Source organism: Macaca fascicularis, chromosome 10 (genome assembly GCF_037993035.2).
Source record: "Macaca fascicularis isolate 582-1 chromosome 10, T2T-MFA8v1.1".
Lineage (NCBI taxonomy): Eukaryota > Metazoa > Chordata > Mammalia > Primates > Cercopithecidae > Macaca > Macaca fascicularis.
In genome coordinates this window covers 9,628,778-9,655,422 of record NC_088384.1, presented here as the reverse complement: position 1 = coordinate 9,655,422, position 26,645 = coordinate 9,628,778, and the positions used below count along the sequence as shown (strand labels likewise).

The 26,645-nt window shown below is 53.0% G+C and overlaps 2 protein-coding genes and 1 long non-coding RNA gene across 16 annotated transcripts in view; 2 read left to right on the top strand and 1 right to left on the bottom strand.

The window, feature by feature from the left end:
- Nucleotides 1-3,154: 3,154 nt before the first annotated feature.
- SMIM45 (small integral membrane protein 45) lies at nt 3,155-9,173 on the top strand. 2 transcript variants are annotated; one of them, XM_065522078.1, is made up of 3 exons: nt 3,155-3,439; nt 5,061-5,176; nt 7,909-9,173. In XM_065522078.1, exons 2-3 carry the CDS (start codon nt 5,077-5,079, stop codon nt 8,127-8,129), a joined length of 321 nt encoding a protein of 106 aa, XP_065378150.1. In that variant the 5' UTR covers nt 3,155-3,439; nt 5,061-5,076; the 3' UTR covers nt 8,130-9,173. The 2 variants fall into 2 exon arrangements, with proteins under 2 accessions (XP_065378150.1, XP_065378151.1); XM_065522079.1 differs by lacking the exon at nt 5,061-5,176.
- SEPTIN3 (septin 3) overlaps nt 8,751-26,645 on the top strand; it is a 40,249-nt gene continuing 22,354 nt past the window's right edge. For 4 of the 10 annotated variants that reach the window (XM_065522075.2, XM_065522077.2, XM_065522074.2 and 1 more), the window contains exons 1-3: nt 8,751-13,014; nt 17,664-17,813; nt 21,429-22,951. In XM_065522075.2, coding sequence (XP_065378147.1) covers nt 21,448-22,951 — 1,504 coding nt within the window. In that variant the 5' untranslated portion in view covers nt 8,751-13,014; nt 17,664-17,813; nt 21,429-21,447. Of the gene's footprint in view, nt 13,015-17,663; nt 17,814-19,439; nt 19,662-21,428; nt 22,952-26,325; nt 26,409-26,645 lie in introns of those variants that run through there. The other 6 variants (XM_074003637.1, XM_045364253.2, XM_005567121.4 and 3 more) reach the window with 2 other exon arrangements.
- On the bottom strand, nt 19,708-26,537 carry LOC107130979 (uncharacterized). 4 transcript variants are annotated; one of them, XR_010578327.1, is made up of 4 exons: nt 26,337-26,537; nt 25,728-25,799; nt 22,028-22,219; nt 19,708-20,997 (listed from the first exon to the last, which is right to left on the bottom strand). It is a non-coding gene; the product is annotated as an uncharacterized lncRNA (long non-coding RNA). The 4 variants fall into 4 exon arrangements; XR_006690145.2 differs by lacking the exon at nt 22,028-22,219; XR_010578328.1 differs by lacking the exon at nt 25,728-25,799.

Here is a 26,645-nt window from a genome sequence, read left to right as displayed (position 1 = left end):
TACCAGCACTTTGGGAGGCCGAGATGGGCGGATCACGAGGTCAGGAGATTGAGACCATCCTGGCTAACACGGTGAAACCCCGTCTCTACTAAAAAATACAAAAAAAAAAAAAAACTAGCTGGGCGAGGTGGCGGGCGCCTGTAGTCCCAGCTGCTTGGGAGGCTGAGGCAGGAGAATGGCGTAAACCCGGGAGGCGGAGCTTGCAGTGAACTGAGATCTGGCCACTGCACTCCAGCCTGGGCTGCAGAGTGAGACTCCGTCTCAGAAAAAAAAAAAAAAAAAAAAGAAGAAGAAGATGAACTAAAGCTGACTGGGAGAAGAGATGAATGGGAGGAGGCTATTTTAGAGCAGGGAGGCCTGCCTAAGGTGACATTTGAGCAGATGTCTGAATTCAGTGAGAGAGGGGCTCATTAAGTATGATGAAGAAGAGGCCTCAGGCAGAAGGCAGTGCAAGTGGAAAGCCCCTGAGGGGGAAGCACTTCCAAGGCGTAGCAAGGAGGCCGGTGGCTGTGGCAGGTGGAGTAAGAAGAACAGGGGAGGAGGTGAGGCCACGGAGGTGATTGAGCTCCCGGAGACTGAGGCCCTTAGAGAGTGGTGGGCTGGGAAAAGACTTTGGACTCTGGTGGGGACTTTTCAGGAGGGGCCGGGCTGAGACCCATTCAGTCAGTGTGTGCTGAGTGCCTGCCCTGGGGACCCTGGTCCCAAAGGAGCCAACCTGCTTCAGGGAGTTACCACTGGTAACAAGAAACAAGACACTGTAGTGGGAGAAGCCACTGGGGAGTAGCCAGGAACAGCAGGAACCCAGGGGAAGCTGCCCCGAGTCTCTGGGGACAGAAAGTAGTTGTGTGTAGGATCCATATGTGATGAAGGGTAGGGATGGGGAAGAGGCCAGATCGAGGCCTGGAGGTTCTTACATCCTGAACACTCAGGCTGGCAGGGTCATCAGAGTCCTCTGGGCTAGTGTTTTTCAAATCAGCTTCTGTGGAGCCCTGGGGAGATGACTTGGGGTCCTGTGAGGGACAGGGGGGATTCTGAGTGGATTGGGTCCAGAACCCCCACCCCCACCCTACCACTGAACCAAAGCAACCTCAGCTTTGTCTATGTTATGTATTGAGCTTCCCATAAGCTTTTGTATGAATAAGGAATCAGTGGCTAAAACAATGCCCACAGGCCATGGATCACATACTTTACAGATTTATTGAGGCATAAGGGACACATATAATCAACTACACGTATTTCAAGGGTACAATTTGATAAGTTTGACATATGTATATACTTAAGAAGCCACCATCACCATTAAGACACTGAACATATCCTTCATCCCAAAAAGTTTACTCCTGCCCCTTTATGATTCTTCCCCCAACTCCTCTGCTCTCCTACCCCAAAATGTTCAAAAGCACTTTGGCCAGGTGGTGGCTCATGCCTGTAATCCCAGTACTTTGGGAGGCTGAGGCAGGAGAGCTTGAGGCCAGAAGTTCAAGACCGGCTTGGGCAACGTGGCAAAATCTTGTCTCTACAAAAACACAAAAATCAGCTGGGCATAGTGGCATGCATTTGTGGTCCCAGCTACTCAAGAGGCTGAGGTGGGAGGATCACCTGAGCCCAGGAGGCAGAAGTTGCAATGAGCCATGATCACATCACTGTGCTCCAGCCTGAGTGAAAGAGCAAGACCTTGTCTTAAAAAACAAGGCAAAAGGCCAGGCGCGGTGGCTCACTCCTGTAATCCCAGCACTTTGGGAGGCTGAGGTGGGCGGATCATGAAATCAGTAGATAGAGACCATCCTGGCCAATATAGTAAACCCTGCCTCTACTAAAATACAAAAAATTAGCCAGGTGTGGTGGTGTGCATCTGTAGTCCCAGCTCCTCAGGAGGCTGAGGCAGGGGAATTGCTTGAACCTGGGAGGTAGAGGTTGCAGTGAGCCGAGCTTGCGCCATTGCACTCCAGCCTGGCAAACAGAGCGAGACTCTGTCTCAAAACAAAACAAAACAAACCCTCTGTGAACTCACAGTCACACCCCTCGTCCCACATATGCTGGAAAGGACCCGTCATACCTGAAGAGCCCCTAGATGGCCCCAGAGGTGTCTGTGGTGGGGGACCTAGGTCCTGAAGCAACCTCACCCAGATCCTTTCTCCCTGCCCATCCCCAGGTTTCTGGGAATGGATTCCCTAGGGAGGTGGTTCCTGGAAGCCTCTTCCCAGCCATGCCCCATGGGCCCTGGGGGGCTGCTGTCTCCTCCTGAGACAATAGCCCTGAACACGTGGCAGACACCTTATCTATGGCATAGGGAGAGGGGGAGGATCCACACTTGGGAAGGTGGACCCCACCCCCTACGTCAGCCCCTGGCTTTGAACTCCAGCTCAGTCACTGAGAAGCTGAGGGCTCTGGGAGAAGGAGAAGGCCAGCAGTTTCACCTCTCTGCCTCATCACAAAATGGGGTCTCAACACCAATCCAGCTGGGAGGACTGCAGGAAGTGATGTGTGGGGCCAGCTGGCAGATGGGAGCGCTCAATGCCTGTGCTAGCTGTACACCAGCCAGGGGTGCTGTGGGCTGTACACCAGCCAGGGGTGCTGTGGGGTAAATGAGGCAGAATGGGGAGGGGCAGCCATTTGCGAGGGTCCTAAAAGCCAGGCTAGGGCTCCGACCCTGGCATTGCTACTTTCTTGCTGTGTGACCATGAATGAGAAATGAGTTAATATAATCAAAGTGTTAAAAACAGTGTCTGGTGCATAGGAAATGTTACATTGAGCCAGTGTGTCTGAACTCTCAGACTCAGTCTTGGTTCTTCCTTCTATAACATATGACCCCCTTGGGCTCTACTAGTCACTGATTCTGTGTCCCCACGCACTTGCCAGTTACCCCAGTCTCTCCCTGCTTCCCAAATGGCAAACCATCAAACCCTTAGAGTTATCAGCCGTGGTCCTCTGCTCTCTAGGCCCACCAGGCTTGGGGTGCTGCAGCCTGCTGGGTGACTCGCCCTCCCTGCACTCCCCCAATCCTGCCGCCCTGTCATCTGCTGTACCACGTGCACAGTACCAGGGATCCAGAAGAGAAGGCTGGTTGCCAGGGCAACGGAAGATAAAGCCCTTGCTCTGCCAGGCTGCTGATTGGTTGAGACAGGTCCCACCTCCTGCCATCCTGAGAGTGGGGGCTAGGGTGAAGGGTCTCTGATGGGCCGGGAGAGGTACCAGGATGCTGAGCCAGTCCAGGACTGCCCCCTCCTGGCCCACTCAGAGCCCCCGGGTGTGAGAAGCTCCATCTCCCGTGGGTGGCATTGGCCTTGCCCTATCTCTGCCTCCAGCACCCAGAGCAGCTGCAGATAGCGGTGTCTCTGGGGACAGCAGCTGCGAATGAGTCCACGGGCTGACGCTGAGCTGCTCAGGCTGAGGCGGTGTGCTCAGCGCAGAGCCCCCGGAACTGGCATCTGCAGGGCGTGAGGTGGGTCTTTGGGCACACGGAGGGCACCGAGTGGTGCCAATGGCTTGGGAGGTAGGGAGAGGGGCTCTGCAAACTCACACTGTCTCAGGCAGGACTTTGGCTGAAATGAGGCTGGAAAATTCCATATAGATCATCTGGTAACCCCATCCCCACCCCGTCACTGTGCTCAGGGGACCCTGAGGCCCAGAGAGGGTGAAGAAGGGGCCAAGGTCACACAAGAGGCCAGTGTGTGTGTTGCTTTTCCACCTAGGTCAGTTCCCTGAGAAATCAGGAAGAGACCACGGGGTCCTCAGTCAGCCTCAGAATACCTGGGATTTTGTGCACAGGGCTGGAAAGGCTGGGGGGCCTTGATCTCTATTCCATACCTCCCAGCATCGCGGCTGAAATGGCTTCTGTTCTGCCCCAGCTCCCCATTCGCATGTTTAAGCTGGAAGGAAACTGGGGGCCTGGCTGGGCCTGGGCAGGGGGCGTGAGTGACCTTGGACACAGTCAAGTCACACAGGGAGCAGCCTCCCTGCCTGGGGTGCTCCTTCCCTAGCTTCGCCAACTCTGGCAGCACCAGGCAATCCTGCATTCTCTCCCGCTCCCCAGAAAGGCAGCTGGGTAAGAGGTGCTGGGTCCTACACGCTCCCCTGCCCTGGCTGCGCTAGTTACTTTGGACAATCAGTGCACTTTTCATTTTGTTCCTCCACCAATAGGGCGCTTTAAGACAATGTCGGTGCCTCAGAACAGCCAGTGAGGACCTTGGGGGTAGGAGAGGGGCTCCAGATGGATGCAGGACCAGGAAGCAGCATCTTTCCCTCCCCTGGGGCCACAGCTCCCCTCACAGGCCCACCTGGGAGTAGAGAGACAAGAGGAACTGGAGTTTGGAGACGGAGGTCAGAGGAGTGAGGGCTTCCCTCTGACTTACCTGGAGTTCTCTCCATCCATCCCCCTGCTTCCCTCCCCAGAAGCAAGGTGGGCATCAGCTCATTTCATCCTGCTCCAGTGCCTTTCCCTCCCCTGGAGGACGCAAGCGTCAGGGCATCACTGGGGTTTGGCATCTAGCTCTGCCACTTTCCAGTTGGGTAAGCCAGGGCAAGTTAGTGAGCCTGTCTGGGCCTCAGTTTCTTCATCTGTAAAATGCAGATAGTGACACTTGCCCCATAGGCCTGTTGTGAGGTTTGTGGAAGAACTCAAACAGTGCTCTACCTGCCGGGCAGGCAGAGGTGGGCTCCTCACGTCACCCCTTTCTTATAACTAGGGAAGGTTGGGGGTGGGTTCAGTAGGCCCTGCATCATCCTATCCCTGGAGGAGATGATCTGTGATCTGTGTGTTTTTTTGTTTTTTGTTCTCTGTTTTGAGACGGAGTCTCCCTCTGTCGCCCAGGCTGGAGTGCAGTGGCACAATCTCGGCTCACTGCAAGCTCTGCCTCCTGGGTTCACACCATTCTCCTGCCTCAGCCTCCCAAGTAGCTGGGACTACAGGCCCCCACCACCATGCCTGGCTAATTTTTTGTATTTTTAGTAGAGACGGGGTTTCACTGTGTTAGCCAGGATGGTCTCGATCTTCTGATCTTGTGATCCACCTATCCCGGCCTCCTGAAGTGTTTTTTTTGTTTTTGTTTTTGTTTTTTTAACAGCCTCGCTCTGTTGCCCATGCTAGATTACAATGGCACCATCTCGGCTCACTGCAACCTCTGCCTCACAGGCTCAAGCAATTCTCCTGCCTCAGCCTCTCGAGTAGCTGGGATCACAGGTGCCTGCCACCACCCCTGGCTAATTTTTGTACTTTTAGAAGAGACGAGGTTTCTCTATGTTGGCTAGGCTGGTCTTGAACTCCTGGCCTTATCCACCTGCCTCAGCCTCCCAAAATGCTGGAATTACAGGCGTGACCCACCACAGCCAGACTGTGATCTGGCTTTTGAAGTATGAGTAGGAATTTGCCAAGTGAACAAGAATGCAAAGAACATTCTAGAGAAAATGAAAGCATATGCAAAGATGAGGACTGCATAATGTGTAGGCGCATGTAGGTGACAGACAGGCAGTTCCATGTGACTGCACATAGTGGGCGATGTGAGGAGGGGGAGGTTGGCAGGGAGCAGATGGGCACCTTTGGGCCATTCTAAAGAGTCTGGGTGGGCCGAACACAGTGGCTCATGCCTGTAATCCCAGCACTTTGGGAGTCCGAGGTGGGCAGATCACTTGAGGTCAGAAGTTTGAGACCAGCCTGGCTAACATGGCAAAACCCCGTCTCTACTAAAAAACACAAGAACTACCTGGGCGTGGTGGCAGGTGCCTGTAATCCCAGCTACTCACAAGGGAGGCTGAGGCAGGAGATTGCTTGAAGGCGGAGTTTGTGGGGAGCCAAGATCATGCCATTGCACTCCAGCCTAGGCAACAGAACGAGACTCTGTCTAAAAAAAAAAAAAAAAAAAAAAACTAATAAAAAAAAGAGTCTGGATGTATATAAGGTTTGCAACTCACCTTACACCTGCTTTCACTTTCCTGCCTTCTCCGCCTCTGGTTCAGTGGAAATAACAATAGCTGATACTGACCGAGTGCTGACTCTGTGCCAGGCAGAATGGTGCAAAATGCTTTTTTATTTTAATTATTTCTTTTTTTTGAGACAGAGTTTCACTCTTGTTGCCCAGGCTGGAGTGCAATGACACAATCGTGGCTCACTGTAACCTCTGCCTCCTGGGTTCAAGCAATTCTCCTGCCTCAGCCTGCCGAGTAGTTGGGATTACAAGCACGGGCCACCACACCCGGCTAATTTTGTACTTTTTGTAGAGACGGGGTTTCACCATGTTGGTCAGGCTGGTCTTGAACTTCTGACCTCAGGTGACCTGCCCGCCTTGGCCTCCCAAAGTGCTGGGATTACAGGCATGAGCCATCATGCCCAGCCACAAAATGCTCTTTAGGCATTGTCTTGTTAAAAATTTGAAGTATGCTTAGGACGTGGGTGCTATTTCTATCCACATTGTACAGATAAGGAAACTGAGGCTCAGAGAATAAGAACAAACTTACTGTGTGGCACTTGTTATGTGCCAGGCACTAGTTCTGAATATTTTACATAAATTAACTCATTCAGCAGACATAAAAGCCCTATCACCTGGGTACTTGTTACCATTCCCTTTTTCTTTTCTTTCTCTTTTTCTTTACTTTTTCTTTTCTTTTTTTTTTTTTTTTTGAGACTGGATCTTGCTCCAGGCTGCCAGGCTGGAGTGCAGTGGCACCATCACAGCTCACTGCAGCCTTGATCTCCCAGACTTAGGTGATCATTCCACCTCAGCCTCCTGGGTAGCTGGGATTACAGGAGTGTGCCACCATGCCCAGCTAATTTTTTGAGTTTTTAGTAAAGATGGGGTTTTGCCATGTTGCCCAGGCTGGTCTCAAACTCCTGGTCTCAAGCAATCCACCCTCCTCGGCCTCCCAAAGTGCTGGGATTACAGGCATGAGCCACCACGTCCAGCCTCATTTTCATTTTATAGATGTAGAAACCAAAGCTCTGAATATCTTGCCCAAATGTTTTGGTGCTAGGGGCCATGCCCTTATAACTATGAAACTGGGCTTGTGTAGAATCCATTGATATCAACCAGGTCTCCTTCAATGGGTGTTTGTTCACTACACTTTCACCAGGCCACACTTGGCTAGGGCATGCAGGTGGCTGGGAGATCCACTCATCTCAGGGGCAGGTGCTGGCAACTGGCAGCCATGGCAACTGCAGTCAGGGCTGGGTCCCAGGGCTCAGGGGCGCAGGGAGACCAGAGGAGGCATCGCCCAATCTGTCCTTTACTGAGTGCCCTGCACAGGCCCTATCCAGGGATCAGTGAATCCTCACTAGGACCAGTGTAGAGGTGTTATCCCTTTCCCCTTCCGTAGGGGAGGAAGCTGAGGCCCAGCGAGGTTAGGCAACTTGCCCAAGGGCACACATCCTGGCAAGAGACTCAATCAGAACTGCCTGTGGCTAAGTTGCTCTGTTGCCCAGGCTGGAGTGCAGTGGCGCGATCTCAACTCACTCCACCTCCCAGGTTCAAGCGATTCTCCTGTCTCAAGTAGCTGGGATTACAGGCGCGTGCCATCACACCCGGCTAATTTTCGTATTTTTGGTAGAGATGGGGTTTCACCATATTGGCCAGGCTGGTCTTGAACTCCTGACCTCAGGTGATCTGCCCACCTCGGCCTCCCAATGTGCTGGGATTACATGCGTGAGCCACCACGCCCAGCGTAAGTCTCCTTAAAGGGTGAATAGGAGCTGGGTGTCCCCATGGCGTGGCGACAGCTTTGTGCTTGCCCAGGAGGCCTGGGCTGCTGAGTCACCACGTGGTCTTGATCAGCCGCTTCTCCGCCCTTGCTCAAATGGACCTCAGTCTTCCCATTTGTAAAGTGATGCTTGGGCCTCCGGCTCTGTGAAGCCTGAAGGTCTCCCTCTGGATGGGCGGGACAAGGGGCACCTCTGCTGGCCTTCACTACCCTGTGTCTCCGCAGCCAAGGCCGCCGCGATGCCGCACTTCCTGGACTGGTTCGTGCCGGTCTACCTGGTCATCTCCGTCCTCATTCTGGTGGGCTTCGGCGCCTGCATCTACTACTTCGAGCCGGGCCTGCAGGAGGCGCACAAGTGGCGCATGCAGCGCCCCCTGGTGGACCGCGACCTCCGCAAGACGCTAATGGTGCGCGACAACCTGGCCTTCGGCGGCCCCGAGGTCTGAGCTGACTTGCGAAGGGGATGGGCGGGCGGCACCGGGCGCCCTCCCCCAGCCTGCCCAGCCCGGAGACCCCCAAAGCAGAGGGAGGCCGGTCTTTTGGCCCTCCGCGCTATCCCTCTGTAGCCTGGGCTCTCCCGACAGAGGCCCCAGGTGCGCTGGCAGTGGAGGTCGGGGAGCTAGGTGCCTGGCTGGCCCAGGGCTTGCTCTCCGTGTCAAGCTGAGTCACCCAGAGCCCACTCTCCTAAGCTCAGGAGCATCCTCCGCTGGGCCCCAGTGCCTTTGTGCTGCGCAGCACTCTGCCCCTCCACTGGAGTCAGGCATGGCTACGGCTGCCTGTCCTGAGCCTCCCGAGCCCTCATTTCTTCGTGAAATCCTGTTTCCCCACTCAGCTCCCCCGCCTCCACTCAGTGGCACCGGCCCTGCAGCTTCAGGCGGCAGGCGTCAAAGGCAACCCAAGGAAAGAACCTAAGAACCTCGTTTGGAGGGATGTCAGCTTGGGCCAGCCCAGCCGCACCCCGTAGGGCTCAGGTTTGGAACTGGTAAGGGTGTGTGGTGGGGGTGTGCAGAAGGGTAAGACCGAGGTAGAGGGTTGGGGAGGGGAAAGAGAGAAAGTCTGGGGGGAGGGGGAAAGCTTGGGGAGATGAAGAGATGTGTACATGTGAGAGAGAGCGTGGGGGCCCCAGGCAGGGCAGGAGGTGGTGGAAACGGGGTGAACTCCGTGGGCTGTGTGAGGACTGTCCATAGTGGGTCCCAACCCCCTCTCTCTGCTGGAGTTTCCTAGCCCTTCCCCCCGCTCCAAGACTGAGGCAGCAGGCAGGAGCCCCTACCTTCCCTCCCTGTCCTGTGCCATACTTCTGGGGCCAAGCCCAGCCCCCTTGAGCCAGGCCCCGCCAGACTCCAAGCCCACCCTAGAACCCTCCTCCTGTGTGGAGACTCTGTTGCCCCACTTTGGACACAGATTGGCAACCTGCCTCACCCCGCCCCCCTTCGCTGGGGCTTCCATCTTAATTTATTCTCAATAATAAAGACTTCATGATGATCTCTGCAGGAATGTGTCTTTTCCTGAAAGGAGGATCATGTCTGTCAACTCACTGGGTCCTCATGAAAAATATGACAGCTCCATAGTCCCCATTTTAGGGATGGGAACACTAAATCTCAGGGAAGGTAGGCCAGGGCTTCCCAAGAGCTGCAGTACTGACATTCTGGACTGGATCACTCTTGGTTGTAGGGGGCTGTCCTGCCCATTGTAGGATGTTTAGCAACCTTGGTTTCTACCCAATAGATGCCAGTTGCTTGCCCCCTCTTCTGTTAGGACAATCAAAAATGTTAACTGGGCTGGGCTCGGTGGCTCACGCTTGTAATCCCAGCACTTTGGGAGTCCGAGGCGGGCAGATCACAACGTCAGGAGATCGAGACCATCCTAGTGAACACGGTGAAACCCCGTCTCTACTAAAAAAAATACAAAAAATTAGCTGGGCATGGTGGCGGGCACCTGTAGTCCCAGCTACTTGGGAGGCTGAGGCAGGAGAATGGCGTGAACCCAGGAGGCGGAGCTTGCAGTGAGCCGAGATCGTGCCACTGCACTCCAGCCTGGACAACAGAGCCAGACTCTGTCTCAAAAAAAAAAAACAAAAAAACCCAGAAAACTCTTTCCCAGCCATGGTCAGAGGTGGGACTGAAAAGGGCCCAAGCCAATCTAGTTAGGAGTGATCATTGCAAGGTACAGAAACCCGACTCTCCTAGCTTGGCCAAGAAGGCCAGATATCATGAGGACACTGGGGTGTTCAAGTAGTGGGCTTAGGACAACTACAGCCAGGCATGCAGACCCTCTTAGGATCTTTTCTCTTATTAGTCACCACTGTCACACCCTCAGCATGGAAAACACAGCAGCCAGCTGCTGGCAAGTTCTGTACCTCACAGCTCCAGCCCCTGGAGCTACCAGTCCCTCGCTCTGCCCCCAGCGCAAATATCTCTGGGGTAGGATTCATTGCCTCATTTTAGGTCAAGTGTCCATGTTAGGCCAGTCACCCAAGGCTGGGGCAGTGTCCTGGGGGTGAAAGTCTGTGGGTTCAGCGTGGGTCATCTCAGAACAAGGCAGATCCCCTGGGATGTAGGGAGAGGAAAAGGCAGGTTTCAGGAGAAATGATGTAAACTTCCCCACCCCACCTCCATCACAACAAACAGACTCTTTTGGAGGTAGATTAGGCTCGACTGGCTGAGCACTGGCTCAGGGAGGGAGGGCCTCCAGGCGTGATCTGGCCTGCAGCCAAGTTTGATTTGTCCCACATAGTGTTTTGAAAAAATGCAAATTAGTTGCCAATATTCACCAGTCAGGAGATTTCACACTAGAATCTCTTTTTCTGACTCCTCTTTAAAAATAAAAATTCTAGCCACAGAGAGTCTGAAGTGTAAATGTGTTCATGGTCATGAGCTTCACAGCCTGGGCAGGGAGGGTGCTGACTGTGACCCTGCGGAGGCCTCAAGGTGGCCAGTCCTTCTCTTAGGAGAGCTGCCTCCGTTCAAGGGCTGTACCAAGATTTTTCACCCTAGGCTGCCATCAAAGGGAGGGTGAGAGATTCATCCAAGCACTCTGCTCTTCAACCTGGATCCTTTCCCAGACTTCTCCCCTGGGCTTATTACATAAATGTTTATTTACACCTGTTCTTCCCCTAAAAGATTCAAGAAGGTTTCAGCTGAAGGAGCCACATAACATAGGAGTAAGGAGGAAATATTTTAACTCTGACTCCTACTGTAATGCTGTTATTATTACTTGTCTCTAAGCCTCCTGGCAGCGAGAGGGAAAGGGGAAACACAAAGAGGTCTTTATTTGTTTATTTATTTTATTTATTTATTTATTTTGAGATGGAGTTTTGCTCTTGTTGTGCAGGCTGGAATGCAATGGTGCAATCTCAGCTCACTGCAACCTCCGCCTCCTGGGTTTAAGCAATTCTCCTGCCTCAGCCTCCCAAGCAGCTGGGATTACAGGCAAGCACCACCATGCCCAGCTAATTTTGTATTTTTAGTAGAGATGGGGTTTCTCCATGTTGGTCAGCCTGGTCTCGAACTCCCGACCTCAGGCGATCCACCTGCCTCAGCCTCCCAAAGTGCTGGGATTACAGGCGTGAGCCAGCATGCCCAGACTTTTTATTTCTTTTTTAGAAATGGGTTCTTGCTATGTTGCCCAGGCTGGTCTTGAACTTCTGGGCTCAAGCAATCCTCCCACCTCTCAAAGTGCTGGGATTATAGGCATGAGCCACCACACCTGGCCCATCTTTTTATTGTTATGTGATAGAAGGGAGAGATTCACTCTTCATGAAAGACAAATTATTATTATTATTATTATTATTATTATTTTTTTGAGACAGAGTTTCGCTCTTGTTGCGCAGGCTGGAGTGCAATGCGCGATCTCGGCTCACTGCAACCTCTATCTCCCGGGTTCAAGCGATTCTTCTGCCGGTAGCTGGGATTACAGGCACGTGCCACCATGGTCAGCTAATTTTGCATTTTTAGTAGAGACGGGGTTTCACCATGTTGGTCAGGCTGATCTTGAACTCGTGACCTCAAGTGGTCCACCCGCCTTGGCCTCCCAAACTGCTGGGATTCCAGGAGTGAGCCATGGCACCCAACCTTTTTCTGGTTCTAAATAGGAAAAAGAAATGCTTCAGATGGGATAGTAAAAGCAACACAGTGAAGGGGAGGGAAGGTTTGACCCAGATGGCAGAGTCTACAGAAACAGGCCATTGCCCGTGGAGGCAGAATTTTTCTTCCATCTGCCAGGGGATGTCAGAGGACTGGACTAGGAGCGATTCGAGGTCAAGACTTGATAATAGTAAATCCTATAAAACCATTGATTTAAATTGCACATCCTCGGGCAAGTTTCCTGAGCTCTCAGAAACACAACCACACATTTTTGTGTCAGGTACTGAGAATCACAGATGATTAAAGCCCACATAAATGTCCCCTGCCGGTGTCTGGCATTGTGCTCAGCTCCTGTCAGGTTCTCCATACAGACCTGTTCACTTCTTTTTTTTTTTTTTTTTCCTTTTTTTTTTTTGAGACGGAGTCTCACTCTGTCGCCAGGCTGGAGTGCATTGGCGCGATCTCGGCTCACTGCAACCTCCGCCTCCCAGGTTGGAGCAATTTTCCTGCCTCAGCCCCCTGAGTAGCTGGGACTACAGGCGTGTGCCACCACACCCAGCTAATTTTTGCATTTTTAGTAGAGACAAGGTTTCACCATGTTGGCCAGGATGGTCTCAATCTCTTGACCTTGTGATCTGCCCACCTCAGCCTCCTAAAGTGCTGGGATTACAGGCATGAGCCACCATGCCCATCTGAGCCCTGTTCATTTTCATATCACTCCTGCCCTACCTCCCTCACTGGGTGATGGCAGATGTCGAAAGAGATAGTGGGGAAGAAAGCACTGTATAAAAGCCGTGTATCACATAGCTACCCTCTTTTTTTTTTTTTTTTTTCTTTCTTTCTTTTTTTTCGAGAAGGAGTCTCGCTCTATCACTAGGCTGGAGGGCAGTGGCACGGTCTTGGCTCACTGCAACCTCTGCCTCCTGGGTTCAAGCCATTCTTCTGCCTCAGCCTCCCAAGTAGCTGGGATTACAGGCATGTGCCACCATGCCCAGCTAATTTTTGTATTTTTAGTAGAGATGGGGTTTCACCATGTTAGCCAGGCAGGTCTTGAACTTCTGACCTCGTGATCCACCCGCCTCAGCCTCCCAAAGTGCTGGGATTACAGGCATGAGCCACTGCGCCTGGCCCATAGCTATCCTCTTGAACTCTACAGAGGCACGTTGCATACCTAGGCCTGGCACCAAGAATGTAATGGAGAAGAGGATATCCCTGCATCAGAAGAGCTCACAAACTGGAGGGTACAGAGGTATAAACAGACAAATTATTATTATTAGTAGTAGTGTTTTCTTTTTTTTGAGATAGAGTCTCACTCTGTTGCCCAGGCTGGAGTACAGTGGCACAATCTCGGCTCACTGCAACCTCGGTCTCCCGGATTCAAGCGATTCTCCTGCCTCAACCTCCTGAATAGCTGGGACTACAGGCAAGTGCCACCATGCCCAGCTAATTTAGTAGTAGTATTTTTTGTGAGGGAGTGTTACTCTGTTGCCTAGGCTGGAGTACAGTGGTGTGATCTCAGCTCACTGCAACCTCCGCCTCCCAGGTTCAAGCAATCCTCCTGCTTCAGCCTGCCAAGTATCTGGGACTACAAGTGCACGTCACCATGCTAGGGTAATTTTTGTATTTTTAGTAGAGACTGGGTTTTGTCATGTTGGTCAGGCTGGTCTCGAACTCCTGACCTCAAGTGATCCGCCCACCTTGGCCTCCCAAAGTTCTGGGATTACAGGTGTGAGCCATTGTGCCCGGCCAACAGACAAATTATAAAACTGTACCTGCCGCAAGAGAAGTATGTGTGCAGAACTAAAAACAGAACTGAAGAAGTGTCTAATTCTTGGGGAAGGGGGTTGTCAAGGAAGGCGTCCCGGAGGATATGACTAGTAATCTGGGTTCTGGAGGTGGAATAAGAGTTTTCCCTGCAAAGGGAAAAGAAGGCTGCAAGTATTAAGCCACGGACTCCGGAGAGAACCTAGTCCTTTCTGAAGACTGTGAGTGGTGTGGCCAAAACACAGAATGCGAGTGAGCCAGTGGCAGGAGAGCAGGGGGATTAAGCATCCAGAAAGTGGCTTTTCAAGGAAGGCTTAGACCCGGACAGAGAACCCGATGACCTTCCCATTACCACCTACTCGAGGAAGCCTTCCCTGGCCCTACCAGCGGCTTTCCACAATGCTAATCTTGTGTCGTGATTTTGTTCACGTCAGTGGAGAGCAGTGACCGCATCTTCTCATCTTGGCTTGCAGCCTGCCTGGCACTGGGCAGGGCCTCCTTGAAAGCTTGCCTGTGGCAAGAATGGGGCTAGTTTCTTTGGAATTCCTGCCAGGGGTTGCCTGTTTGCTTAGAAACCAAGATTTCAGAAGGGCTTGGAGGTTTCCTGGGCGTCACGCTGTGTGCAGGTTTTTAAAATGCTTTGAGAGGTTTTGCAGAGTCCTGGGAGCTTTCCCATCATCTGAGAGCTGTCAGGATGGGGAAGGGCAGGTGTGTCAGGGTTCAACTCAGAACAGGAGGACAGGAGGCGGGAATGTACAGGGTCCCTGAGTAAGAATGGCTGCAATGTTCAGATTCCAGCCCTGGAGGGTGGCACAGGCTCCTCATTGTTCCGCCCCCACAGTTCTCCACACTGGCTGAGTAGGAAGGGCTTGGGAAGGCTGAGAGACCAGCTTTGGGAGAAGAGCAAAGGCTACAGGCTCTCTCAAAAGACTATCACAGTCCCAGTCAACCACCCTTTCAGAGAACCCCTGGTAGGCAGAGCTTTTTTCTCCTTCCCTCATAAGGTACAAAGGGCTCAGTATTTGGAGCCTGGAGACCTGGGTGTCCAGCTACTGATTCACTGTGTGAACCTTGGCAGCTCCATTTCCCTCTATTTCTGCAGCTATAAACAGCTGGAACTGATGAGAAAGTCAGAGCAAATCATGGAAGGATACATAAAAATCATACCTAAAAAAGGAAATCAGAGTGCCAAGGCAACAATTTGAATGGATAACATGGACTGAGCTCATGGACTAGCAATTGCCCGTTGCAGTTTTTTGTTTGTTTGCTTTGAGGCAGAGTTTCACTCTTTCGCCCAGACTGGAGTGAAGTGGTACAATCTCAGCTCATTGCAACCTCTGCCCCTTGGGTTCAAGTGATTCTCCTGCCTCAGCCTCCCGAGTAGCTGGGATTATAGGTGCCCACCATGACGCCCAGCTAATTTTTGTATTTTTAGTTGAGATGGGGTTTTGCCATGTTGGCCAGGCTGGTCTTGAACTCCTCACCTCAGGTGATCTGCCCGCCTCAGCCTCCCAAAGTGCTGGGATTACAGGTGTGAGCCACCGTACCTGGCCCCCATTGCATTTTTTTTTTTTTGGTGAGACAGAATTTCGCTCTTGTCACTCAGCTGGAGTGCAATGGTGTGATCTAGGCTCACTGCAACCTCTGCCTCCTGGGATGAGATTCTCCTGCCTCAGCCTCCCAAAGTAGCTGGGATTACAGGCGCCCACCACCACGCCCAGCTAATATTTTTGTATTTTTAGTAGAGACAGGGTTTCACCATGTTGGCCAGGCTGATCTTGAACTCCTGACCTCGTGATCTGCCCGCCTCGGCCTCCCAAAGTGTTGGGATTACAGGCATGAGCCACCGTGCCTGGCCCCCATTGCATTCTTATAGCAACCATGCAAGTGGGTCCTCACTGCTGTTCACCAAAGGTTTCTGACTCTCCAGCTGTCAGCATATGGTAGGATTAAATTTCCCTGCCTCCTTGTGATGAGTGGGGCCATATGACTAGTTTTGACCAATTAGTTGTAATTAGAAGTGAGTACAGGCTGAAGCATCTAATGGCTAGTCCACAATTTGTCACTCCCTCCTTTCCTCTGCCACATGACTAGCAATGCACTAGAAGGCAGCCTGGGTCCCAGAGGGAAGAGGGCACAGAGCAGAGCCTTAGTGGACCCAAATTACTGTGGACATGAGACATGGATGAGAAATCAATGTATCATCGCGGCCAGGTGTGGTGGCTCAGGCCTATAATCCCAGTACTTTGGGAGGCTGAGGTAGGAGGATCACTTGAGGCCAGGAGTTTTAGACCAGCCTGGGCAACATGGCAAAACCCTGTCTCTATAAAAATTAGAAAAATTAGACTGGGTGCGGCTCATGCCTATAATCCCAGGACTTTGGGAGGCTGAGAAGAGTGGATCACTTGAGGTCAGAAGTTTGAGACCAGCCTAATCAACATGGTGAAACCTTGCCTCCACTAAAAATACAAAATTAGTTGGGTGTGGTGGCCCACACCTGTAATCCCAGCTACTTGGGAGGCTAAGGCAGCAGAATTGCTTGAAACTGGCAGGCAGAGTTTGCAGTGAGCCGAGATCATGCACTCCAGCCTGGGCAACAAGAGCAAAACTCCATCTCAAAAAAAAAAAAAAAAAAAAAAAGGAAAATTAGCTGGGTGTGGTGGCACATGCCTGTAGTCCCAGCTACATGGGAGACTGAGGTGGGAGGATCACCTAAGCCTGGGTAGGTCGAGGCTACAGTGAGCTGTGATTGCACCACTGCACTCCAGCTTGGGCAACAGAGTGAGACCCTGTCTCAAAAAAAAAAATAAATAAATAAAAAATAAATAAATAAATAAATAAATATGTTATCAGCCACTGGGATTTGGGAATGGTTGTTACTGCAGCATAACTTGACTCGTCCTGACTAATATAATCTTCATTTTACAGATGAGATGGGAGCTCAAGGGGATTGACTTGTTTGGAAATCACATAGTTTAACAAACCCAGGCTTGAAGGACTCCAGAGCCTATGCCACTTGTCTGGGAGGTCACCAAGATGGTTTTGTGATTGAGTGGAGGCCTCTGTTCTCTGAGGCCACTTCCAGGCCTATGGATCTTTTCTTTGATGGGAAAGCATCATATGTATAGATAGGAGTGGGCCATTGTCACTTTGGGCCCCTAGAGGGCAGCTGAACCTTGGCCTGTAATTATTGGGCAGGCAGTGTCCTCTAAGCCTCTAAGCAGGGCAGATGGGCAGGAGGATGTGGAGATGAACAAGACTCAGGCCTTGCTCTCAAAGCCCTAACAGCCTGGCAGGGAGCAAGATGGAGGAATTGTAGCTCTTGAAGTAGAAGAGACCGACCACATGAGGGCATCTGATCCCTATTTTAAAAGGCAACTGAGTCCCAGAAGCACAAGTTAATCTGACAGACGTTGCCTGGTGAATCGTTGGCCAAAGTGGGGAGAGAACCCAGGGCCCCTGATTTCAGCTCTAGGCTGCTTATCTCACAGAGATCATGTAATCCAATGGGGCTGGACCCAGGAAAGTCTCCATTGCTCCAGTCTGTCCCGGCAGAGCTGTACCCTCTCCTTCCCAGCACCCTCTGTTCTTCCTTAAGTCAGGCTGGTCCTGAGGGCCTCAAAGCAAGGAAGCACCAGATAGCTCCCCTCCCCCATCCACTGGGATCCCAGCAGGTTGCCCTGGTAACCAGAGCCCAGCCAAGTTTGAGAACCTAAAGCTGTAAGGGGAGAGAAAGGATAAGAAGAGGGATGGGGGCCGGGTGTGGTGGCTCACACTTTTAATCTCAGTACTTTGGGAGGCTGAGGTGGGCAGATCACGAGGTCAGGAGATCAAGATCATCCTGGCTAACATGGTGAAACCCTGTCTCTACTAAAAATACAAAAAAATTAGCTGGGCATGGTGGCAGATGCCTGTAATCCCAGCTACTCAGGAGGCTGAGGCAGGAGAATGGTGTGAACCCGGGAGGCAGAGCTTGCAGTGAGCTGAGATGGCGCCACTGTACTCCAGCCTCGGCAACAGAGCGAGACTCCGTCTCAAAAAAAAAAAAAAGAAAAAAAAAGAAGAGGGATGGGTGCTAGGCCCACACAATCACCATTCAATCATAATTAATTCATTTATTATTTCTTTCTAAAGAAACTTACTGGTCGGATATGGTGGCTCATGCATGTAATCTCGGCACTTTGGGAGGCTGAGGCAGATGGATCACTTGAGGTCAGAAGTTCGAGACCGGCCTGGCCAACATGTTGAAACCCCATCTCTACTAAAAATATGAAAATTAACCAGGTATGGTGGCATATGCCTGTAATCTCAGCTACTTGGGAGACTGAAGTAGGATTATCCTGAGGCTTGAACCTGGGAGGTGGAGGTTGCAGTGAGCCGAGATCCCGCCACTGCAGTCCAGCCTGGGTGACAGATTGAGACTCTCAAGAAAAATAAACTTACCGAAGCCAATTCTTGTCAGGCCGTGGGGCCCAGAGAAGATCCAGGCCCTTCAGAACTGAGCTGTCGGCCGTGCATGGTGGCTTATGACTGTAATCCCAGCACTTTGGGAGGTGGAGGTAGGAGTATTGCTTGAGCTCAGAAGTTTGAGACCAGCCTGAGCAACACAGGGAGACCCCCATCTCTACAAAAAATAAAAAATTAGCTGGGCGTGGTGGTGCATGCCTGTGGTCCCAGCTACTCTGGAGGCAGAAGCGGGAGGATCGCTTGTGCCCAAGAGGCTGCAGTGAGCCATGATTGCGCCACTGTCTTCCAGCCTGGGCGACAGAGTGAAACCCTGTTCAAAAAAACTAACAACAACAACAACAAATGAAACAGAGCTGAGCTAATATGGTAGCCACAAATTAAAGTAAAAAATCCAGTTCCTTGGTCACTATAGCCACATTTTAAGTGATCGGTAGCCATCTGTGGCTAGTGGCTACTGTACTGGACAGCGCAGACATAGAACATTTCCATTATCACCGAAAGTTCTATTGCCCAGTGCAGCTCCAGAAGCTTACTCGCTAAAGAGAGACATACAGGAGAGCAGACCAGACAACACAGTGTTGTGTGGGCTGCAATGTCCTCCTCGGCAAAAAGCAGGTGATGAGGCGGAGATTAAAGGAGATGCCAGGAGAATGTTTAGCCTAGTTCCTGACTCAGGGTGAGTGCTCAGAGGACATCTGCCATCACTGTAAAGGATAGTACTATAGGATCTGTTTACATACCCATCTTCCTAGCAGACTGTGAGCTCCGCCCAGCCCTGGCATGGTGCCGGGCACAGAGCAAGTGCTCAGGAAATAGTAGCTGTTATCAGCACCATCGTTGTTATCACCATTGCTATGACAGAGGCAGCCAGGGGCTGTGGGAACACAGAAGAGGGCTCCCATCCCGGCCCCAGGGCCAGGGGCTGCTGAGAGTCTCCATTGCCAGAGCCAGACTGGGTGCCTTTGTGGTCCCCTCAGGGGCAGGCCTAGGGGCCTCTTCACACCCTTAGGGTCTGGGTACAGGGTCCAGCTGGAGCAAGCTGGGGCTCAGGAAATAGTTGTTGAAGGAGCTCTAGCCTCTGGGAACTCCAGCCCCCTTGAGGAAAGACCAGGTGAGTGGGCAAGATGGCCTGAGGGTTGCAGAGCTGAACAGGGCATGAAGGGCACAGAGGGAGAGCCTGAGGGAGATTGGCGCTGGGACCATGGGAGTACAGCCATATTTGGAGTATCCCTGTTTTTACTGCATACTCCCCAGGCATCAGAGTCTGTGGGAGACAGAGCAGATTTGGGGAGGGCAGGCTGCAGGGAACCACCCCGCAGGTGGCCGTGAGTGCCAGCCTGGCCATTACCAGCCTCCCATGGCTCTTCAGGATTCCAGAGGCTCAGAGCAGCCATTCACAGCCGCCCACTCCTAGAAAGCCAGCTCCTCCCTGCACCAGAGCCCAGTCCAGCCCAGTCTCCGCCGGATGTAGCTGGTGGGACAGTTAGCAGAGGGCTGGGCCCTGTGCCTGGGGACTGTGGCCCGGAGGCTGAGCAGGAGCCCATGAGGGGACCAGATGGACAAGGCCCCTCAGCTGGCCACCATGGCCAGACTCTGGGTAAAGGGGAGGTGAGGGGCCTGCGTGTGCCTTATCTTCCACTGGATCCTTCTTGTCCTCTGATCAAGGTAGGTGTGTGTGTGGGGGGGGTGGGGGGTGGGGGGGGGAAAGGACCAAGCAATCCATGGAAGATGGGAGTGCCGTGAGGTGATGGGGGTCGGGTGACGCCCTCGGACAACCTGTCCTCTGGCCTGCTCTCTGTGTGTGGGTGTGCACACTGAGGGGAGCTGTTTGTGGCTAAGTGCAGGGTAAACGTGTGTGCCCAAGTGTATGTGGTTGTGTAGGAGCAGGCAGGAGATTAGGGCTGCAGCGATAGGCCAGGTGGGAAAGGGTTGGAGGCCAGGGCAGTCTTGGATACAAATATATGACAGAAGAGGGATGTGGGGCTGGGGGCACCATTGTGAGGGGTGATGCCTTCCCCGTCTGGTGTCCTGCCTTCCCCCTCCCTGCTCCAGACCTCAAGGACCTGGCTACATGATCACTCCCCTCCCCATGAACCCTCTGGAACTGACTCCTCCCACCAGCCCTGGCCTTCTCCCCCAGCTGCAGGTCCCAGCCTGCTGTGTTAAAAGCAGCCAAACCAACTTTGTTCCAGAGGGTGAGTTACTTGGAGTCCAGAGTGGCAGGGAGTGGCCATCTACTAAGACCATAGCCAGAGTCCTGAGCTTCATCCTTGACACCCCTTTGTGCCTACTCCCTAGCCCGGGCAGTCCTGCTGCTTCTACCCCTGTGCAGTGCAGCCTCCTCCAGCCCCAGCCCTAGCCCTGCCCCTTCCACAGCCCAGGGAGCAGAGAGTTTCAACTATGTCCTCATGGGATCCTTGATTCAATCCTCTCCCCTCGGATCCCTCCGTCACACTGCCCCTGAGTGCCATTCCTACCTGCAGATCTGAATGGGTCACATTCCCTGGCCTGAGCATTGCTGTAGCCTGGGCTGGACCCCAGCTCACCCGCAGCCTTTGCTCTCCCCTCCCTGCTAGATGCAGCCTAGGAGCCCCATGCTGGATTTTCAGAAAGATGCCACACTTTCTCACCTTTGGGCCTTCTGTAGGAATAGCCCCAGCTCAGGTCTAGCCTCCCGCCTTTTTACCCCTAATGCTTAGCTTGGCGGAGCCCTGCCTACTTCCTTCCCTGGCATCCCTGGACACGGCAGGCTCTCCAAGGGCAGGGACCATGGCTTGTTCACCAGATAAGCTCCTTCTGTGAACACTCACTGCCTCTCCATTTCCCAACCTCATCTTCTGCAGGGCTGGCTCTGTTTCCGACTCCAGCACTAGGCCAGCTCAGGGCTCTTCCTTGGTTCTGGGGCTCCAAGCCAAATTGGTCCTCTCTCATCCTTCTACCTGGACACCTGAGCTCCTATGTTGGCTGCTGTGGGTGGGAACCCACAACCCTTTGGTTCTTTCTGGAACAGAAAGGGAGAGAGATCTCCAGTAAGCACTGCCCTCCTCTGGAGTCCCTGAACATGTATATGACCTCCATAGACCTGTCCACAGAGACGGGGGCCACACTCAGGCTCAGGCAAAGGGAGATATAAGCCCGGCCTGAGTTCCCCCATGCTGGAGGCAGACTGCTCACTAGACATGCCCACCCTACTGTGTGATAGCTGGCCAGGGGTGGGGTGGGTATGAGGTACAGGTCGGTCTGCAGCAGGTAGGAGCCATAGGGGGACTGAAGGAAGTTACATGTGCCCTCCACTAAGGACTGGACAGTCCCCAGAACCAGGCCCCTTCAGACCTGGCATGCTCAGCTGCTGGTCAGGAAGGGGAGGGCTGAGACCTCCAGGCCTGAGTTCCTCACCCCTGCCTGGCCTCTTCTCTCTGTTGATTGCCTCAGGGGAAGACAAACAACCTGGATGGACCACGACTTGGTGCCTTCTCCTCCAGAGATGCAGTCGCACGGAGCTCCAGGCCCGGGAACCTCCTTCTCCCACAGCCATGTGCTGGGGCGCCCTACCCGCCCCTCGAGACTCCCTGGAGGAGGGTCCCCCCTCACCCCCGTCCTCAGGAAGACCATCCATTTGGATACCTTCCCCCAAAGCCATATCCCACAGACCTCCAGTCGGCTGGGCCTTGGAGCCAGGACCCGGAGTGTGCCCCCACAGGAGATGGGCATTGCTCTGGGGGCTTCCTTGAGCCCCCTGCCCACCAGCAGCCTTGTACCCAGGAAGCTCAGCTCTATCTCCTTGACTCTCCGTCAGAACATCCAGGCACGGTCCCTGGATCGCCCACTTTCTCACTGGGAAGAGTTGCCTACCCCAGGAAAGAAGGCTGCTCCCCATGAAGGAGAGAGGGTGTCCTCGCCAGGCTCACCACCTGTGACCCTAGTGCCAGGGGGCAGGGTCCACTCTGAGGGCCCACGGAATTCAGGTCTGACCAAATCCAGCAGGATGCTTGCCACAGAGAAGCCCCTGGTGAGTTCCTACCTGGCCTTACCTTTCCAATCCCGGTTAGCCCAGAGTGCACCAGTCCTTGCAGAGCCAGGCTCAATAGGCCAGGGGCACCTTGTCTCAGTGACTGACCACACGCCTACCAGAGCTTCTCCAGGAAAAGGCAAACCCCGGGCCAGGGGGATCCCCAGACCCCGGGGGCGTCTCCAAAGGGCCAACGCGGCTGTGAATTTGACTGCTATGGATACAAGGACAGACACAGCCAGACATTTAGCCACAATGGCCACCAAGAGACCTAGCTTGGCTATCAATTTAGCCACACCAAATACATCCGGACTGGACACAGGCACAGAGTTCCCCGCTGTGGATATCAAGCTGGGCACAGCCAGAGACTTATCTTTGGTAGGGACAGTCAAGTCAGGCAAAACCACGAACTTGGCTACAGCAGGCACAATCAAGCCGGGCACAGCCATGAATCTGACTACAGTAGGGACAACCAAGCCAGGGATGGTCATGGATTTGATAGCCTCAGACCCAGAGAAGCTGGGCAAAGCCATGGCTACAAGAAGCACAGCCAACCCAGATATGACCACAAAGGGCACAGCCATGGATTCAGCAACATCAGACCCAGTCAAGCTGGACACAATCACAGCTACAGTGGGCACCACCAGGTTGGAAACAGCCATGGCTTTGGCCAGAGTAAACAGAGCCAAGCTGGGCACGGCTATGAATTCTCTTGCTTTGGACACAAGTAGGATGGGTACAGCTCTGGGTTCAGTTGTGCCAGTAACCCCAGACCTAGCCACTGGGAAGATCACACTGGGGAGTGTTAATAACCTAACCATATCAGACGTTGCTACATGCCTGCTAATGCCAATCAGATCCACAGACCCAGCCCTAGACCACACTAATGCTGCCACGGATGGAGCCACAGAGCCTGCCTCCCTGGACCTGGCCACAGAATCCAAAGGTAAATGCAGAAACTTGGTTGGGGATGGACTAGGCTGCCGGCGGAGGTGGAAGTGGGTGAGCTTGGAGATGGATCATGCTTGCATGGGTTGGGAAAGGGAGGAAGGACTCTAAGGTCAGAGTTGAATGGGTTGGGAGAAAAGGAAATGGGGGTTGTAGGGCCAGACATAGGGACTGTACCCTGAGCTGGGTTATAACCTGCCAGTCTGAGGTCAGGCTGAGGGAAACTATCAGAAAGAAGGTTGTGGCCAGGTGTGGTGGCTCATACCTGTAATCCCAGCACTCTGGGAGGCTGAGATGGGAGGATTGGTTGAGGGCAGGACTTCAAGACCAGCCTGAGCAACATGGTGAGACTATCTCTATAAAAATAAAAAAATAAGGGTTGGGCGCAATGGCTCACACCTGTAATCCCAACACGTTGGAAGGCCAAGGTGGGCGGATCACTTGAGGTCAGGAGTTCAAGACCAGCCTGGCCAACATGGTGATACCTCGTCTGTACTAAAAATGCAAAAATTAGCTAGGTGTGGTGGCACATGCCTATAGTCCCAGCTACTTGGAAGGCTGAGGCACGAGAAGCTCTTGAACCTGGCAGGCAGAGGCTGCAGTGAGCCGAGATCGTACCACTGCACTCCAGCCTAGTGACAGAGTAAGACTCTGTCTCAAAAAATAAAATAAGACAAAATAAAATAAAAAATTAGCAGGGCATGGTGGCATGCATCTGTGGTCCCAGCTAATGGGGAGGCTGAGGTGGGAAGATTGCTTGAGCCCAGGAGGTCGGGGCTGCAGTGAGCCATGATTGTGCCACTGCACTCTCGCCGCCTGGGTGACAGAGCAAGACCTTGTCTCAAAAAAAAAAAAAAAAAAAAAAGAAGAAGAAAAAGGAAAAGAAAGGTTAACAGGGGTAACTTGTAGAGGAGCAATTATGGTGAGTCCTCCTTTTAGCATCTCCTGGGGTTGTTTCTTTGTTCCCTGAAGAGGTGGAATAATCTGGTGATCAATAGGTGTGTCCAGCTTTAAAAGCAGCTGTAATCCCAGCACTTTGGCAGGCTGAGGCAGGTGGATCACGAGGTCAGGAGTTCAAGACTAGCCTGGCCAAGGTGATGAAACCCCATCTCTACTAAAAATATAAAAAATTAGCCAGGTGTGGCCGGGCACGGTGGCTCACGCCTATAATCCCAGCACTTTGGGAGGCTGAGATGGGCAGATCACGAGGTCAGGAGATTGAGACCATCCTGGCTAACACGGTGAAACCCCATCTCTACTAAAAAATACAAAAATACAAAAAACTAGCCGGGTGAGGTGGCGGGCGCCTGTAGTCCCAGCTACTTGGGAGGCTGAGGCAGGAGTATGGCATAAACCTGGGAGGCGGAGCTTGCAGCGAGCTGAGATCCGGCCACTGCACTCCAGCCTGGGCGACAGAGCGAGACTCCGTCTCAAAAAAAAAAAAAAAAAAAAAAAAAATTAGCCAAGTGTGGTGGCGGGCGCCTGTAGTCCCAGCTACTTGGGAGCCTGAGGCAGAAGAATGGCGGGAACCCAGGAGGCGGAGCTTTCAATGAGCCTAGATGGTGCCACTGCACTCTAGCCTGGGTGACAGAGCGAGACTCCGTCTCAAAAAAAAAAAAATTAGCTAGGTGTGTAGGCTGAGGCAGAGAAATGCTTGAACCCAGGAGGCGGAGGTTGCAGTGAGCCAAGATTGTGCCACTGTACTCCAGCCTGGGCAATGGAATCTCAAAAAAAAAAAAAAAAAAAAAAAAAAAGCAAGCCTCCTACCTCCTATGTGAAAATACTGACTAGCACTTCAGGAAGTTGTGATTTGTCTAATAGGTAGTCTCTGCAGCCTCCTCTGGATGTGAGATAATGACCTCACCTGAAACTTTCCAAATCCATTTACACTCACCTTTGCTGCTTAAAAGGTGCCTTACCTGGATGTCTCTTTCTTGATCCCCCACCCCCAGCCCTTTAATCCTGAAAGGTAAGTTGGAGCCATGTATATATGGAAGTCCTACACAGAACTCTAAATAGGTCAACACAAGGGCTGGACATTCAGTTGGTCTTAGAAAGCCTGTGACATGCCTAAAGTCACACCAAAGCTGGCTGGTGGCAGTAAGCTGACTGGAATCCAGATTGTTGAAATTTCTACTTTGGGCAGCCTCATTCCCAACATTTCAAGGGCTCAGAGTTTCTGGGTCTGGAAAGGTGCCTCGAAGGCATCCAGTCTAACACCTGAATTGAGTCTTTAGATTGTCAGACCCCTTTCCCTCCACCCCGCACACTCAGTCTGGGCACCTCACCTAAATTCTGGTCTTCACTTCTCCCTACCAGACCTCAGTTCTCCCTCCTTCTGCAGCCCAGCCCTGTCTCCTGAAGTGCAGATGTGGGCAGCCAGCAGCTAGCTGGTTTATCTACCAGACATTCCGGATGTCTCCCGGACATGTCCAGAGGTAGCCCTTTTCTTCTTGAACTGACTCCTGCCTCCCTGATCTCACTCTCTCAGCTGTAGGCATCACCTAACCTTCTATCAGGTACCTAGAAACCTGGGTATCCTCTTCTTCCTCATCTCTCTCTTGCCATCTCTTCCAGTCTATTTCCCACTTTGTTGATTTATCTCTTCAGTACTCAACTATCTGGCTGGCTGTCCTCTCCTCTCCATCCTTCTGCCCCTGTGAGGCCACCTCCCACCCACTGGCTTGTTCCCTGTCCACACACAACTGCTGCAACGACTTATATATTGAATGGCAGCACTTTCAGCTTAATATTCGTCAGTGATTCACCATTACCTTCCATTAAAGTCCAGCTTCCAAGGCTGCGTGTGGACTTCTCCAGCCTCTTATTTAGCTCTGCACACCTGTCTGGAATTTTCTCTGCTTCAGCGACACCAAGGACTCTGGGCTGTCCACCAGCACCATGCAGCTCTCACCTCTGGCCCCCCTCACCTCCGCTGTCTTCTCTTTGCAGAATGCCTCTCCCTTTCCATTCTTCCCTTCCACTCCCATTTGCCTTTCCATCTGGCCCTCATCTCCTCCAAGAAGTCTTCCAAACCCCCTCTCCCCAGGGTGCCCACCTGCCTGCACCCTCAGTCCTCTGTGTGCACCGCAGCCCCTGCATTAGGACATTCCATCTTCCTGTTTCCTCCACTAGACCCAGAACCTTCAAGGGGAGGGATGGTTGTCCTCACCCCTGTGCTCCCAGGGCCTGGCAATATGCTGTCCATTAGTATCCACTGAATGCATGACATTTTTTTTCTAATGGGCAAATTGAGGCTCAGGGAAGTTCCTGGCTGGCTTAAGATTATTGGTTCATCATCCCCGAGCAGGGCCTGGAACCCGGGCCCCTGACTCAGGGCTCTACAGGCACCCGCGCAACACCCCAGCCCCCGCGTGACTCACGCGCGCTCACGGCCGCCCGCAGTTGCCACTGGTCCCCTGCTCCCACCGCCCCTCCCTGCCGCAGCCTAGCGGGTAAGGGGCTGCGAGCGGATCCAGGGGGACACATGGGACTGGGACGCAGGCACCTTTCCGGGCCGGGCACCTGGAGCCCGCGGGTGCGGCTCCTGGGCCGCCCGCAGCCTGGACCCGGGGCCCGTTCCCGCGTGCGGGCGCGGGCGCCGCGGGAAGGGGAGGGGCCCTCGGCGGGGCCGACGGGCGCGCGGTCACGTGGTGCGGGTGGCAGCGGCGGCGGCTGGCGGCGGCGGCAAC